Source organism: Sarcophilus harrisii, chromosome 1, assembly GCF_902635505.1.
Source record: "Sarcophilus harrisii chromosome 1, mSarHar1.11, whole genome shotgun sequence".
NCBI classification, from domain to species: Eukaryota; Metazoa; Chordata; class Mammalia; order Dasyuromorphia; family Dasyuridae; genus Sarcophilus; species Sarcophilus harrisii.
Genome location: NC_045426.1, coordinates 415,427,955 through 415,444,927, shown reverse-complemented (window position 1 = coordinate 415,444,927; position 16,973 = coordinate 415,427,955). Strand labels below are relative to the sequence as shown.

Genomic DNA, 16,973 nt, shown 5'->3' with positions numbered 1-16,973 from the left:
TAAGCTCTGAGACTATAGTTTTAAATGGATAAATCTATTCTGTCTAAAAGTAAAAGGACATTTATTTTGAAATCAGATTTATTTTTTTTTTCTTTTTAAGGAGACTGTTTTTGTTGCCATCTCCTGCTAAGTTGAATGTTCCCAGTGAGAGCAAGCTAGGTTAGGTCTTCCACTCTGACCACTCTTGAATCATGTCATTTTATACACTAAATTTGATTCTATCTTCCTCTGCTTCAAAAGGGCTATTAACTGCATTTTCTATTTGAGAGAGTTTGAGAAAATTAACTTTGAAACCTAGCAGAAATAATTAGGTCTTTGTTAAGGGGAAAAAAAAAAAACTATACTAATTTCTTTTTTTCCTTTCATTTTTTTTCCTCTCTCTCTCTCTCTCTGTCTCTCTCTGTCTCTCTGTCTCTGTCTCTCTCTCTCCTTCTCTCTCTCTTTCTCTCTCTCTCTCTCTCTCTTTCTCTCTGTCTCTCTCTCTTTCTGTCTCTCTGTCTCTCTCTTTCTGTTTCTCTCTCTCTCTCTCTCTCTCTCTCTCTCTCTCTCTCTCTCTCTCTCTCTCTCTCTCTCTCTTTGTCTCTCTCTCTCCCCACCTCTCTAGCAAACTCAATTTTTTTTTCTTTTCTGACATTAAATCAATTTGTAAATTAACTGTTTGAAATGCATACCTGCGAAAGTATCTGTAATCAGGATCCTATTATGCCTTATGATACATTGCATATTAAGTGGAAGAGAGAAGGAAGTAGCACATCAGGGGTTGTTTTCATTTGGCCTTCAGCTTTGTGGCTTGTTGTAAATGTGTCATTCTCTAAAGCCCTAAGGGTGTCACATAAAAATATACTACTACTAAATGTGTCACCATGCCTGCCACAGGCACAATAGTTAATTTCTCACATTCTATAATAACACATTACAGCCTTTGACAAGTACTTGTACCTAGTGAACTATTTGATAAATTATGTCTGAGTTTCATCCTCATCTTCCTTTTTCAGAAATATTATAAAAAATGCCATTTGGGCAGCTAGGTGGTGCAGTGGCTACAGCACTGGTCTGGAGTCAGGAGAATCTGAGTTCAAATATGACCTCAAACATTTGACACTTACTAGCTATATGACCCTGGGCAAGTTGCTTAATCCCACTTGTTTCCTCTCCAACAAAAGCATCACTTGTTAAGGCCAAGCTAAAAATTATGGCTGGTTATAATAACTGAATTAACCCTGGAGACTGAAGCAATTTTGTAAAATCAAATTAGCAGCTCTCAACATATTTCCAAGAAAGATTTAACTATTGTCATTGCAATAAATTCTAAAGGTGGTGTGTATGTTTAAGGGAATCTTTTTGATGGACTCACATACTTATCATAAATTCCAGCCTAAGAAGAGAGAATATGTTGCATGAAATACTATACATCTATGTGTTGAAGATAATTACCTTGAGTTTCATTTTTGTTTAGCTCTGAAGACAACGCTCCAGATTGCTTCTAGAGCATAAGGAATGTTTCCCATGTTAATACTGATCATCGAAGCAAGGGTTAAAACCATGTGTCCCCTACTTTTCTTCTATTTTGGAAGACAAAAAACTAGCTTCTGTACATGTACTAACTTTATTTCCTTGGAACATTTTTCATTTATCTTGTACAAATGTGGCAGGGCTTATTACAAAGGCAACATGGTGAGGGTGTTAGGAAAGAATTCTGATTTACACAGAATATCTGAGCTCTAGGTCTGCCTCTGTCATTTCCTAGCTGTGTGACTCCCTGAATATTGGTTTCTTCATTGTTAAAATGAAGTTAATAATACAAGTATGCCTTTTCTAGAAACATTATTAAAAATACCATTTGGTGAGACCAGGCTGAAAATTGTAATTGTACATTATGACTGATTGAACTTTGCTAAAACAAATTAAGAGCCTCTCTCAGAGCTATTTTGAGTAAACTATAAGGAACAATAGAAATGTGAAGTATATTGGTTAAGTATAAAGTAAATATAATGGATGGAGAAGCTACTTGGGAGTTTAGAGACAATCTAGTCCAGATCTTTTTACTTTGGACATGAGGAAACTGAGATGCTGAATTCTGAATAAAAAGAGTTTTGTCACAATTTTTGGTGTATCTATTTCTTTGAATTACTTATCAGTTTGAAGATTCCAATGACAAAAGACTGAAACTACTTTAAGTCCCAGTTTCACATAAAGAAAGAATGTGGGAAACAAGCATTTATTAAGTGCTTACTCCCTGTCAGATTTTATACTATGCAATTTTACAGGTATTATTTCATTTGATCCTCACCTCAACTCCGGTAAAGTTGGTGCTATTATTATCTCCATTTTACAGTGAAGAAACTGAGGTAGGTAGAAATTAAGGTCATAGCTTAAATGTCTGAAGTGGGATTTAAACACAGGTATTTCTGACTCTATGCTAAATATTGTATCCACTACCCTAAGCATCCTCCTAGGTATGAAGTCTATGGGGAAATGGGGAAAATTCTCCTGATTCTATTGTAATTCTTTGTAGTAAGAAGAGTAGACATACTGCCAATGGAACTCTCACCCTTATATAGAAATTTTAGAAAGTGACTAACAAATGAAGAAATTGAAGCCATTTATAGGAATATGAAAAAAGTTTTTAAAGTGACTATTGCATAAAGAAACGCAAATTAAAATGACTTTGAAAGTACCACCTCATATCTATCTAGATTGTCTAATGTGATAGGAAAAAGTAATGATAAATGTTGCAGAGGATGTGGGAAATCTGGGACACCAAAGCATCATTGATGAAGTTATGAATTGATTCAACCATTCTGGGGAGCAATTTGGAAATATGCCCAAAGGGATACAAACCTATATATATCCTTTGATCCAGCACTGCCACTACTGGGTCTATATCTCAAAGAAATCATAAAGGAAGGAAAAGGACCCACATGTGCAAAAACATTTGTAGGTGGCAAGGAATTTGAAATTTAATGGATGTCCGTCAATTGTGAAATGGCTGAATAAGTTATGTCATATAAATGTAATGGAATATTATTGTTTTTATAAGAAATGATGAGCAGGCTGATTTCATAAAAGACTGGAGAGACTCGCATGAATTAATGCTGAGTGAAGTGTTACTGTTCACGGTAACAATAAGTTCCTGTGATGATCAACTATGATAGACTTAGCTCTTCTTAGAAATATGGTGAAATATATTTTCCATATTTCTCTCTTTGAATATGGATGACATTTTCCACCCAAGTTTGTTGGAATTGCCTTGCATCTCTGAATTACTGAAAAGAGCTGAATATCATAATTGATCACACAATCTTGTTTTGTTGGTTCTTCTTGCTTCACTCAGCAACAGCAGCACTTCATATAGATGTTTTCAAATTTTTTCTGAAATCAGCCTTTTCATCATTTCTTATAGAACAAGACTATTCCATTACTTTCATATACCATAACTTCGTCAGCCATTCCTCAATTGATGGACATCCATTCAGTTTTCAATTTCTTGCCTACAAAGAGGTGCTATAAACATTTTTGCACAAGTGGATGCATTCCCCCCCCCCCGCCCTTTTATGATCTCTGATTCATTAGTGATCCTGCTAGATCAAAAAGTATGCACAGTTTGACAGCCATTTGAATTCTATCATTTTTAGATCTACGATCCTATGTCACTTAGCCATGCCTTCCCATTTTAAAATGAGTTTCAGAGAATCAATATGATTTGCCTAAAGTTCCATACTTAGTAAATTGTATAACCCTAATTCAAACCCAGTTGCTTTCTCTCCAAATACAGTATATCCCAGAAGTCTTAATGTGGTATTTTAACTTTAATAGCATAAAGCTATATTAAGACTTTGGGGACACCTTGTATAATACATCTCTACTACTATATCATGTTGCCTCATTATAATTAATGCTCAAAATAAGAGAACACTTAATTGACTTCATGTGATTGAACTCAAACCTGAAATAAACACAATATATATTCTACTTGGATTTTCACACTCAGTCTTTTAATATTCCTTCCATATAAAAGCTGAAATATTTCTAATAGTTATATAAATGTATTTTCCAGAAGAATTAATATAAACCCCAAAATAATTAAAATATTTGCTTTATAACTATTGCAACATGCTCTTTTGGGGCTTTTCAATATTTTTCAGTAAATAGCATTTTGTTTTCTAATTACATGTAGGATAATTTTCTATACTCATTTTTTTTAACTTTTAAGTTTCAAATTTTCCCTCCTTTCTTCCCTTATATTCTCCTTCCCAAGATAACAAGCAATCTGATATGGGTTACACATAATCAGGTGAAAATATTTCCACATTTGTGAAAGAAGAAAAAGAACAACAGGGAAAATACACACCTCTCCCAAAAAATAAAAATAAAAAAGAAATATAGTATGCTTTTATATGCATTCGGACTTCATAATTCTTTCTTTGGATATGGACAACATTTTCCATCATGAGTTTTTGGAATTGTTTTGGATCATTTTATTTATGAAAAGAGCTACGTCTATCATAGTTGATCATTACACAATATTGCTGTTACTATGTATAATATTCTCCTGATTTTGCTAATTCACTCAGCATCAGTTCATGTCAGTCTTTCCAGTTTTCTGAATGCCACCTGTTTATTATTTCTTATAGTACAATAATATTCCATTATACTCATATGCCACAATTGTTCAACCATTTCCCAATTGATGGGCATCCCCTTGATTCCCAATTATTTGCTTTCATGAAAAAGACTTCTATAAATATTTTGTTATCTATAGGTCCTTTTCACGTTTTTATAATCTCTTTGGGATATAGGCCAAATAGTGCTATTCCTGAATTAAAAGGTATGCACAATTGGTTGTCTTTGGGGCATACTTCCAAATTTCTGTTCAGACCAATTCAAATGTATGACCAATTCAAAACTCCAGCAACAATGCACTAGTGTCCCAATTTCACCAAACCTTCTCCATTTTTCATTCCTCTTTTCTGTCATAAAAGTCAATCTGATAGGTATGAAGTGGTTCTGACATTTTTTAGTGTGATGCATTTTATTGTATTATAATAGAGGAGAAATAGTGTTTATTTACTTAAGGATATTCTAATTTTCACTTGATAGAAAAATAAAACTAAATTCTTAATTTTGGACCAGAGGATATTCCCTGCTTTATGGCTTACACTGACACACACCTGTCAATGTCAGTACATTTCTGTTGGTAGTGAATCATGATTTTTCTTTCCCTCTCCTAGACAACCCAAAAGAGACAACTCGTGTAGCAGTTTTTGTCAGAATTTTGGATGTCAATGACAATGCTCCACAGTTTGCTGTATTCTATGATACCTTTGTATGTGAGAATGCAAGACCTGGACAAGTAAGTGTTTCTGAAATGTAACAAGCATGATTATTTTTACCTTTTTTAAAAATTAAAATTACACCTTATTAATGGGAACATTCAGAGGAGAACAAAGGGCAAGTGTGGAAGGAAAGTAAGAGAGAGACTGACAGAAAGACAATGAGAGGCAGAGAAAAAAAGATATGTAAGGATAAATGATAGGATTTTTAAATTCCTTTTTAATGGTTCTTAAACTCACATGGAAGTTGTAGCTGCTTGCTACCACAAGACAGCAAGTAGATAGGTACAAGCAATTTCCAAATTCTTTGAAAAGTAGAATAAAATCCTTCTGCTTTTTCAGATAAATATAGAAAACCACTACATGAAGAGGGTGAGTGAATGCAGCGCAAGACAGAGAGAGAATTAAAGGATAGGAACAGATCCAAAGGGACAGAAAGAGATTCATTCAATTCCAGGATGCAGAAATGGAATTAAAAGATGGCTATGTAGTAGTAAAAGAGGAATCAAACCTTAGATATATGCATTAAATTTCAGAATTACAGCAACATGAAATTATCTAATGACATATTTCTTTATAAAGCTCTCCCTGCATCAGCTTTATGTATTTACTCCTAAAACCTTTGCTTCAGTAGACTCATTTTGTTGTTTGAAAAGGCTGAACGTATGAATGTGAATGAATGCTCTTAATTGGTTTCAGCACTATCTTCACAGATGGAAGCAGAATGTTATAAATAATAATTGGGAATCAAATTTATTTTTTTTAAAAGAAAGAGAGCCCATCACAGAACCACATTATGTTTTGACATCATTTCATGGTCTTTATAAACATCAATGTCACTATTACATTTTTATGCAAATTAGATTACCCTATCTCTCAAATTCTTCCTATTGAATAATCAAACAAATTCAACAGTGCTTATACAGTTTTTGAAATGGTAAAATTGTGTCAACTTGATTTTATTTTTCCTTTCAAATACTATGGAAAACCGAAGTTCAGCTTATTTATATTCCTTGTTTGGTTAATGTATTGAAATGCAGAATACTACTATACTTAGGTCATTTTAATGACCTGTAAGTCATGTTAATATTTCTGGTTTTTACCTCTTCAAGTTTTTCCCCATCCACATATTTATTCCTTGCCTATGGTTGCCTTATTCCAATTGACCATTCCAAAATAGGATATTTTAAGAATTCAAATCTATATTTAAGTTGTTTGTCTTTTGTATATGAAGAGACTAATTTTCCTAGATTTACCAGGACAATAAATCTACTGACATCATTTTCTTATGTATTTGGACAATCTCAGTTTAATAATAATAATAATAATAATAATAGCCACCATTTATAAAGATTCTTAAGGTTTGGAAATAACATTACAAACATTATCTTATTTTATCTTCACAATTGCCCTGTGAGCTAGGTGTTGTTTTCCCATTTGTAACTCAGGAAATGGAGCCAGATAAATGACTTGCCTAGTGTCACATAAGTGTTAAAAAAAAAATCTAAAGAATTATTTTAACTCAAATTTTCATAATTTAACACTACCCACTGTGCCACCTAGTTCCCTAATGATCATAGCAAGTCTTATTCATATGTCCCTAGCAATCAGATTATGCTGTATGTAGCAGGCAAAAATTAATCATTCAACAGGCATTTATTAAGCTCTTATACTCGGTATCAGGCAATGTGCTAAGAATTTGAATTCCAAAATAAAACAAAAACTAATAACCTTCTCATGCTGATACATGTCTGTCTATTAGAAGATCTCATGTTCAAAGAAGAGAGAAAACATGCAAATAACTAAATATAAGCACATACACACATATACATATATGTATGATAATACACAATTACATATATTTGTGAAGATACACTTGTATGCAGCAACCTACTGTAAACCTAAATGTATACATATTCATAAGTACATATATATCTATATATATGTTGTTTTACATATGTAATCTTGTTTTATGTCATTTGAACACTAGACAAGCATATATTTTTAATTATATGTATGTAATTTATCTATTTAATTAGTAAATCAAAGATAATCTCTGGGGGAAGGTTCTAGCAAGAGCTGGAAGGTGGACAGCAGGGAAAGGGTTCTTGAAGTCTATGTAATTTGAATTGTCTTAAAAGAAGCCATTGAATTCAAGAATTATAGGTAAGCAAAGTGAGTTTTCCAGGTATCTGTGCAAATTCACAATTAGGGGATGAAGTGTTATGTGAGAGAAAATGGCAAGTAGAGAGTGTGTAGGGGAGTAGTGAATTAGATAGGAATTTTCTTCTTAAAAGAGGCTTTGAATGCTTAATAGAACATTTTCTATTTGATTCTGAAGGTAATAGTCACTGTAGTTTATTTAATAGAGAGGTCAGTGACATGGTCATAACTTTACTTTAGGAAAACTACTTTGGCAACTGAGTGGAGCACTGATTGATGTGAGGAGATTCTTGAAGGAGATAGAACAATTATAAATTAACTGAAATAGTCTAGGCAAGGAATAAGGATTTGTACTATGGTAGTACCTACATGAGTGGATATAAGAAAAAAAAAATATGAGTAATTATGTGAAAAGTAAAAACAATAATAATTTACAACAGAATAAATATATCTAGTAAGTACAGGTGAGAAATGGGAAAGCATGATACTTAGACTGTGGGTCCAGTTGACTAGCAGGATGATGGCATCCTTACCAATAATAGGAAGGAGGGAAAAAGCATAGAAATTGCTAAGCAGGGGTAGAGGCAAGAGATAATTCTGCTTTAAACATATTGAGTTTGCAATACCTGAAAACAAGCAGTATGAAATGTCAAAAAGACATTGGCAATATAGAACTAGAGTTCAAGAAAGAGATGAAGGATGGCCTAAACTTAAATAGGAGACAAAGATTATATTGAATCACATTTATGACATTGAACAGTGCTTTCAATTATCCTAATATACTCACTGCTGTATAATTAACAGTGGTCTTTTTAACACCAATGTTTTTAATTTATTCTATCTGGCTAAAAATTATGGAAAGAAATGAAGCCAAAAGAATATATATTTCAGTTGACCCAATCAACAATGAAGCATGCATGGGCACACACACACGCAGTATAAGTAGACTGAAACATCTTTTTCATTGAAGACTTCCAAAAGGCAACATCCAAAACACATGACTGGGGGGGGGGGGGGGATGGCCAAAAAGCAAACATAGGAAATCAAAATTTGTGTGTTACATTTGATTATTGCAATATTTAAAATATTGCAAGAACCAAAGGAAATCTAACTTCAAATTAATTCAACAACCATTTATTCAGCATCTTCTATTTGCTAGATCTTAGAATACAAATTAAACAACAAAAAATAGCAAGATACCCAGAAAACTGGATTTATATTTGTTGTATAAAAAAAGTATATGTCATTCAGAGACAGAATGGGCAGCTTGATAGATAACATCTATGGTAGTACCTCCAAGATCAAATGTAAAATTGATTGGTATTTTAAGTCTTCATAAACTGACCCAACATTCCCAACTTAGTCTTCTTACATCTTACACAGTTATCCCAACCCCACTCCATTCATCTGGTAACATTGGCTTCCTTGTTATTTAAAAACAAAAACAAAACCAAAACAAAACAAACAAACAACAACAACAACAACAACAAAAAAAAAAAAAAAAACCCAGCATCTTTAATTCCAGATATTTTCACTGACAATCCTTCATGCATGGAATACTCTTTCCTATTCCCATTTTTACCTTCTGGCTTCCCTGACTTCCTCAAAGTCCAAATTATAGGAAACCTTTCCCAATACCTCTTAATTCTATTACTTTTCCTTGTCCTTTCTATTAGATTGTGAGGGCCAATAAGCAAGTGCTATTTATTTATTTATTTATTTTTTGCCTTTCTTTATATCCCTGAACACAGTGTGTGGCTCAAAAGAAAATAATAATACTAATTAAGGTTTACTGATTGACTATTTTTCTAAACCAATGTAAAAAATGTATTAAATAAAATTCTAGCCAGAGAAGATATAACTAAAATCATTGCCTCCTACTATGTCACTTTTTGCTAAGGTAATAAAAAATGGTATTTATAGCTTGTTAAAAATTTTTTAAATGAAATTAAAATACAAGTTTAAGCATTATTGATTAATTGACCTAGAACTAGAAACTTGAGTTTATGCCAGTATGTAAAGAAATTAAATCTAGTATTTCTGAATAAACTACATTGGAGTAAAGGGGAACACAAGAGGTATTGTATGTAAAGAATCCAGTTATCTGCATGCAGTAGCATTTTTTAATGTGTATTTTCTTTTCTCTGCAGTTAATACAGACTATAAGTGCAGTGGATAAAGATGATCCCTTAGGTGGACAGAAATTTTTCTTCAGTCTAGCTGCTGTCAATCCAAACTTCACTGTTCAGGATAATGAAGGTATATAAAGAATTGCCTGTAAAGAATTACTTACCAAATTTATGATATATCATAAATAATTTTAAAATTGATATTCTAATAATATTATAAATTGTATTTAAAAACTTAATGAACTGTCAATTCTTAAAAACATTTTGAATAATCAGTAACATCTTCAAATACACAAGATTGAATATCCCTGCCCTCTACCCCTGAATATATGTGCCATCTCATTAACTCAAAAAATACAGAAGTGATAAAAAAAAAAAAGTAAAAAAGAAAGTAAAAGAAGAAAAAAATTGCCCTAAAAATTACATGATGGGTTGGTTCACTGATCTGAATAAAAGAGACTTCTCATTAACAAAAGAAATCAAAGTTGAACTCTAACAAAATTTGACATCTTGGTGTATGATACTAAGGGGAAAAAAGAAATTAGAGACAAATAAGAAAAAGGGAATAGGTAAATAGGCAAGAGAGAGGAAAAAAAAACAAATATGTACTTCAGGCTGGGACAGCACTTTATCTCAATGATGATTATCTTGTGTCATCATGAAAAAAACAAAAAATTCACTCTGTATGCAAAGGCAAGAGTTTGTAATATGTTTTAGATAGAATACTATCAATTATATGTATTTTCAGTTTTGAGAAAGAAAGGTTATAATGTAAGGTACTTGGAAAACTTATTCATCTGATACCTTCCCTATAAATGCAACATAAGTAATATAGTATTGTATTTAGTAATTCTCTTTTTGTATATTTTTAAAATTTGTACAGAATCTTTTTGAGTGAATAATATCAAAGTTGGTTTTCATTATTCAATAAACATTCAGATATTTATTTTGTGATAGGCGCTGGAGGAAGATATAAATAAGATTAGATCATTTTCAATGAGTTTATAATCTAGTTGGAAGAATTTTGAAGCATGTGAACAGTAATTATTATGCAAGAAAATATATTATCAATAATTGAATCAAAAGAATTAATTTGAGTATTAAGGAAAATAATTCTGATGGACAGAAGAGAAATAATGAACATTTCAATGAGTCCTTAAAGAACTGTTATGGTTTCAACAGGCAGAGATAGTAGGTTATAGAATTTCAGGCATGAAGAAGTCTGAGGCAGGAAAGTTCATGACATGTGAAATCATATAAAAAGTTGTCAAGAAAATTTTTCATATATCATTAGGAGAATACTGTCATCCTCATTTAGGAAGGACCATACACAAACCTCTATGTCTTCTAAAAGGAATATGGAAAATGGGGTTTATTTGATAACTCAATGATGTTTCCAGATAAATAGACCACTCAGCTCAGTTTATTGCAAAATCAAAATGGATAATAGGCACAATTTAGTGAACAAATATTGGAACATTTTGCCTGTTTCAAATTTAAGAATTTTTAAGGTAATGTCAATGGTTTAAACATCCTAAATACAATTGTATTGTTGGCTTTCTTGCAGATATCTATAAAATTCTTAATCAGTTTCCTTATTCATCTTTGAATGATTCTTTCCTGTTATGGCAATATAGAGAATACTCTATCATACTCTTTTCTGCTTTTCAAAATAGAAATTAGTTATTGGCATTAACATTAAATCCATTTTATGATGATTTTTAAACTGCTTATTTTGACACTAACCTGAATCAAAATAGAATTTAATTTGTCTCTTACCTAACTTGAAGACATTGCCAAGTGGCAGAAGAAACTTTAATTTTTAATTGTTTGTATGTATAACCACATAAAAATAATCAAGTTACTCATAAAATCATTTCTGGATGTATATTCTTAACTTTGAGGTTTCTCTGAAGCTTATATGTAGATATTTGGTAAACAAATTTCTAAACCTCAAAAAATGTTATAGATTTAGTTATCCAATTGAAAAATTTAAACATATATGAAAATTCCATCAACATCATTATGGAGAAGTTACAATTTTGGTAATCAAATTTTCTGAGCTGAAGATTCCAACACAATATTTACAGTGTATTTAAAGACTTAAATAAATTTAATCTTTTTTAAGGTTCTTAGGGTTTATTTTTCTTTTTGGTGTTCAATAATTATCTTGCTCTAAAAATTCACAAGTACAATTTCATTTTCTTTATTATGTTAACAATTTGCCAAAAGATAGAAAACCAAATCATTTTATTAGCTAAGATAATGCCAACATTTCAAATAAGATGCCACTCAGTCTTGATTTGTCACTTCAACTTCTTCATTCTATTAGGAATACTAGAATAAATACAACAAGAATATACATATTAAAAATGTATTGCATAAAATTAAGCTATTATTTACTATAGATAATAAATTAGTTCACTGAGAATATGAGCCATTTAAGAAAAAAGATTGTCTATTTGAGTAATCTATCTTTAGTCAAACTAGTCAGTAACCTTAATAGCTATTGTTATATAAATAATCTAGTGACTCAGGAATGAAAGTTCTCTCTCTCTCTCTCTGCCTCTCATAAATATGAATGTGTGTGTGTATGTATTCATTGTCTCTAACTTAACATGACTACATTTTAATTATCAGCATAAATAGTTGTTCTTACAACAATTTCAACCAAAATTGTTCTTTCTTTCACCTGAATTATTTAAAAAAAAATCTCAGATCTTCACTTCACTTTGTTTTGATGACTTAAATGACATTAATTAAAACAATTTTAACAAAATATGTCTTTTCCCTTTTGGCATAATGAGAGTAGCAACACAACTATAAACTATTAAAACTTATATGAGCAACTCTGTTTTCCTTCCCCAAAATTGGATTCTTTGTTCCCAGTGTGTTGCCTCCAAAACTATGGAATAACAGATTTGAAACATCACTCTTGTTTCTTTATCTCAGAAGAAATACATGCAGATAATTATGGCCTAAAATTGACTGAACCTAAGAATTAATGCAAATGTTCCCATAGAGCCTTTATTAAGTATTCTTAAAAGAGATTCTCACAAACTGGTATCTGTGAAGTAGAATGGGGGAAAAAAATTCAATATAATTAATTCCCTTTATAATACTGCATTTTTTCTTTATGTATTTAAAATCATTATTCCTAGAAGTACTTGATTAGGAGATTGTGGGAGATGTCCATTACAAAAACAATTAAGGAGCTCTATTTAAGATTGCCTCATCTATCTTTAGCATCCTTAAACTTTATGTGATTAAGTGGTAAGGTGTCAAAGGAAGATAAGAACTATTGTATTGTTTTTTTGTTATTGATATTCACAATGCTTCTAGAATAGTGTTTAGAATCTGCCTCTGAATATTATTTGCATTAATGCATTGTTTTGTATATTTTATACATAGAGAATAGTGGAAAATCCAAATCATTAAATAATGCAAATTTATATCTTCTAGTGAACACAATTTTTACTAGAAAAAAAAAAAGAATTAGTGAGGTATTTGGTTCTTTGTTTTAATTTTTTACCTGCCCACCAGAAATCAGTACTTGTCATTAGAACACATAACATCTTTACTATTTTAGAAACTTCATAAATTGGAGTCATTTAATCCAACATATCTTAAAACATAATTGGGTTTCAGGACAGGTAAAACTAATAAATAATTATTTTCATTCATTTTAGATAACACTGCTAGAATTCTAACGAGAAAAAATGGATTCAGTCGGCATGAAATCAGTAGCTATCTCTTGCCAGTTGTGATCTCCGATAATGATTATCCAATCCAAAGCAGTACTGGTACACTTACTATTCGAGTATGTGCTTGTGACAGCCAAGGGAACATGCAGTCCTGCAGCGCTGAGGCTTTGCTCCTTCCTGCAGGCCTAAGCACAGGGGCTCTTATTGCTATTCTTCTCTGCATCATCATTTTACTAGGTAAGTTTTCTTACAGCAGACAAAGGTGATTATTTTGTTTTGTGGATCATACATTTATATAATTATTGAATTGGAAACTTTTCAGTAATTATATAAATGTATGATCCATTTGAATGGGTCTATTTTCTCTCAAATATCTTTGTGGACACCCATGGGGCAGCAATGTGTCATAGAAAGTGTCCCGTCCAGCAGGACTCAGTTATTCGGGGGATCGAGGGGGACCCAGCCTGAAAGAGAAACGGGCGAGAAAAAGGAGGGAGACTGAGCAAATTTTGTCACGGCTCAACTTTATTCATGCAAAGGGTCTTGTTTTTATGCTATACTGCTACGTGAGATCATTATCTCTGTGTCAAAGTTCACATGGTCCTTGTAGTTAATGTTCTTCCAAGGACCCCTCGGGTCATTGTGCTCTGTGGTTAATGTTCTTCCTGGGACCCCTCGAATCCTGGTGCTCTAAAGCATTCTTCTTCAAACAGGTGTGTTTAACTAAGAGTGCAGTTGCCTTTGGGGAGGGGAGAAGGCCACCTGAACAAAGATTGTTAAAGGAGGGGGTGTTGGTTCCTGACATGTCCCCCTGTTTTCTTTTAAATCAAAAGGGTTAAAATGAGGGCTCGGTGAAAGGCCTGTCTTAGGTTATGTGACTTGCACCCATGCTTGGTGCCCGAATATCTAGACCAGCAAGGCCAGAGAAGGCAGGATCCCTGTCTTAGGCTATGTGGGTGGTCCCCACTCCCCCTGGGAGTGGACCCACAATAATCCCGTCATTGGGTATTCCTGCAGCTTTCATGGGCATGATTATACAAGTCATGGAATCACAATACTCCCATCGTTGGCTCTTTCACAGCGCTAGCCCACAAGTAAAATCACGTTCTTCCGGGGTACCGCCACATCCTTAAATACCACTGGGTCTCGATCTCAGTAGCGAGGGTAGAAAATCCATTGGTGTTGAGCTGGTGGTAGAGGACTGTCCATAGGACAGAATTGCCCTGAGACTTGATAAAGGTAGTTAATCTGTTAAAGGCCCACAGGCCAAAGGAGAAGAGAATACTTACAAGGGGCCCCAGAAGACTGGGGAGTAAAGTGGTAAACCAGGGATTTTCACGCCTCAGGGGTAAGTGAACGCAGGGATCGGAGTCTCTTCTTAGTATGTCAAAGAGAGGTTTTAATTCCCCTGTAGTAAGTTTCAGATAGGGCCTAAGACAATTGATATCACCGAGAAGTTTTTGAAAGTCATTAAGGGTGTGTAAACGATCTGTCCGCAATTGAAGTTTTTGGGAAAGGACATTGTTGGAAAGTAGCTCAAAACCTAAGAATAGCTGAGGAGGTTGGGTTTGGATTTTTTCTGGAGAGATCAAAAGGCCTCGGGTCTGGAGGGCAGAGATAAGCAGTTGACAAACCTGAGAGAGGTGTGGCTCATTGGGACCTGCTAGGAGGATGTCATCCATATAATGGATGATATACATATCAGGATGAGATAACCTGAATGGGTCAATAGTCTGAGCCACATATTTCTGACAAAGGGTTGGGCTATTAGCCATACCTTGAGGGAGGACCCTCCATTGAAAGCGTGGGGAAGGGCCCACACAATTAACTATAGGGAGACTAAAAGCAAAGCGTTTACAATCATCGGGGTGGAGAGGAATGGAAAAAAAGCAGTCTTTGAGGTCTATAACTATTTTGAAAAATCCTTTTGGAATAGCTACTGGGGAGGGGAGTCCAGGCTGAAGTGCCCCCATGGGAACCATGGTCTTATTCACAGCCCTAAGGTCTTGTAACAAGCCCATTTACCTGAGCGTTTCTGAATAACAAAAATGGGCGTATTCCAAGGGAATATGGATGGTTCAATGTGGCCTGGGGCCAGTTGTTCCTGCACTAACTCTATGGCCGACAATTTCTTTGTGGGGAGGGGCCATTGATCAATCCAGACAGGGAGGTCATCCTTCCAAGTAATCTTATCTGCCTGGTGTGCAGGGGGATCAATGGCCCTTATGAAAAATGCTTCTGGAAGCCTAGCCCTGCATGATCTGTCTCAGGAGCAGTCATTATGGGTGTTAAACTTCCCTGGCCCTTCTTCCCCAGTCCCTGACCTGGAAGGAATCCTTGGGAGAGCATTTGCTGTGTTACAACCACATTTGGGCTACACATAAATACTCCCATTTGAGATAATATATCCCTCCCCCATAAATTGACGGGCAGCCCTGGGACAACAAAGGGCCGCACAGTGCCTGAATTTCCTTCCTCGTCTGACCAGGTTAACAGTTGCGAACTGTGGAGGTTATTTTTAGATTGGCCGATACCGCGCAAGTGGGTCATGGACTGCTGCAAAGGCCAGCAGGAAGGCCAAGCACCTTGTGAGATAACAGTAGAATCGGCCCCAGAGTCAAGAATGCCCTCAAAAACCTTCCCCTGAATGGTGAGCCTAAGGGTGGGATGCTCCTCAGATATTTTATGAACCCAATAGAGGTCGGAGGAGCCAGGGTTAGAAGCTCCCCTTTTAGTGGAGACGGAGGGGTAGTCATTGATCAAGGGAAGAGGCAACGCTTGAGCCAGGCGGAGTCCCTGTCTAATGTGAACAGGGCCATAGGGGGCGGAAACTAACAACTTGATTTCTCCAGTGTAGTCATTATCTACTAAGGAGGGGTGGACAGAGAGGCCCTTCAGGGTAGAGGAGGCCCGTCCTAAGATAAGAAAATAGGTGGAAGGCGGGGGAGGGCCATGGACTCCTGTGGGAATGATTTGCACCCGTCCTCAGGTCTTAATATTGTAGAGGTGGAGGCACATAGGTCCACTCCTGCACTGCCTGCTGTGGCTCGGAGGAGGGAGAAGGAGGCTGTGGGCTGGTCCCCAAGGCCCAAACAAATGGAATGGTCTGAGGGGCCCGGGGCTGGCCCCTCCGGCCGTTTCCCTGATGGGTGGGCAAAGGCTGGCCTGTAATATCCTCGGTGGAGCGGCATGTGTTAGCCCAATGTTTCCCTTTCCTGCAGCGGGGGCATACAGTGGAGGGTTGGCTTGGCTGGGCTGGGGGATCTGCGAATGGCGGGCGTTGGCAGGGCACTGGTGGGCAAAATGCCCAGGTTGACCACAACGGAAGCAAGTTTTGGGCATGGGAGGGCCACTGGCATGGAGGGCCGCGCCCACCGCAAGATGCACGGCCTGCAACATTTTTGTGGAGAGGGGGTCGATATCGGGGCACATGCGTACCATGTCATCAAGGGTCTTATCTCTAAACCTGCCACGCAACACAGCCCTGCAGGCAGAATTGGCATTCTCATATGCTAAGCGCTTGACAAGCTGGTCGCTGGCTGCCTCATGCCCTAAGGTCCTTTCAGCAGCCTCAAGTAGGCGGCTGACATATTCAGAAAAGTCTTCCTGGCTACCCTGAATGATTTTGTTGAGGGGGGCAAAAG

At 35.1% G+C, this 16,973-nt stretch overlaps 1 protein-coding gene across 1 annotated transcript in view; it reads left to right on the top strand.

Annotated features, from left to right (window-relative positions):
- The window catches only part of CDH10 (cadherin 10), a 287,440-nt gene that overhangs the window by 259,286 nt on the left and 11,181 nt on the right, over positions 1–16,973 (top strand). The window contains exons 9-11 of the mRNA XM_003759643.2: positions 5,232–5,353; positions 9,647–9,755; positions 13,315–13,566. Of these exons, the coding sequence (XP_003759691.1) occupies positions 5,232–5,353; positions 9,647–9,755; positions 13,315–13,566 (483 nt within the window). The remainder of the gene's footprint in view (positions 1–5,231; positions 5,354–9,646; positions 9,756–13,314; positions 13,567–16,973) is intronic.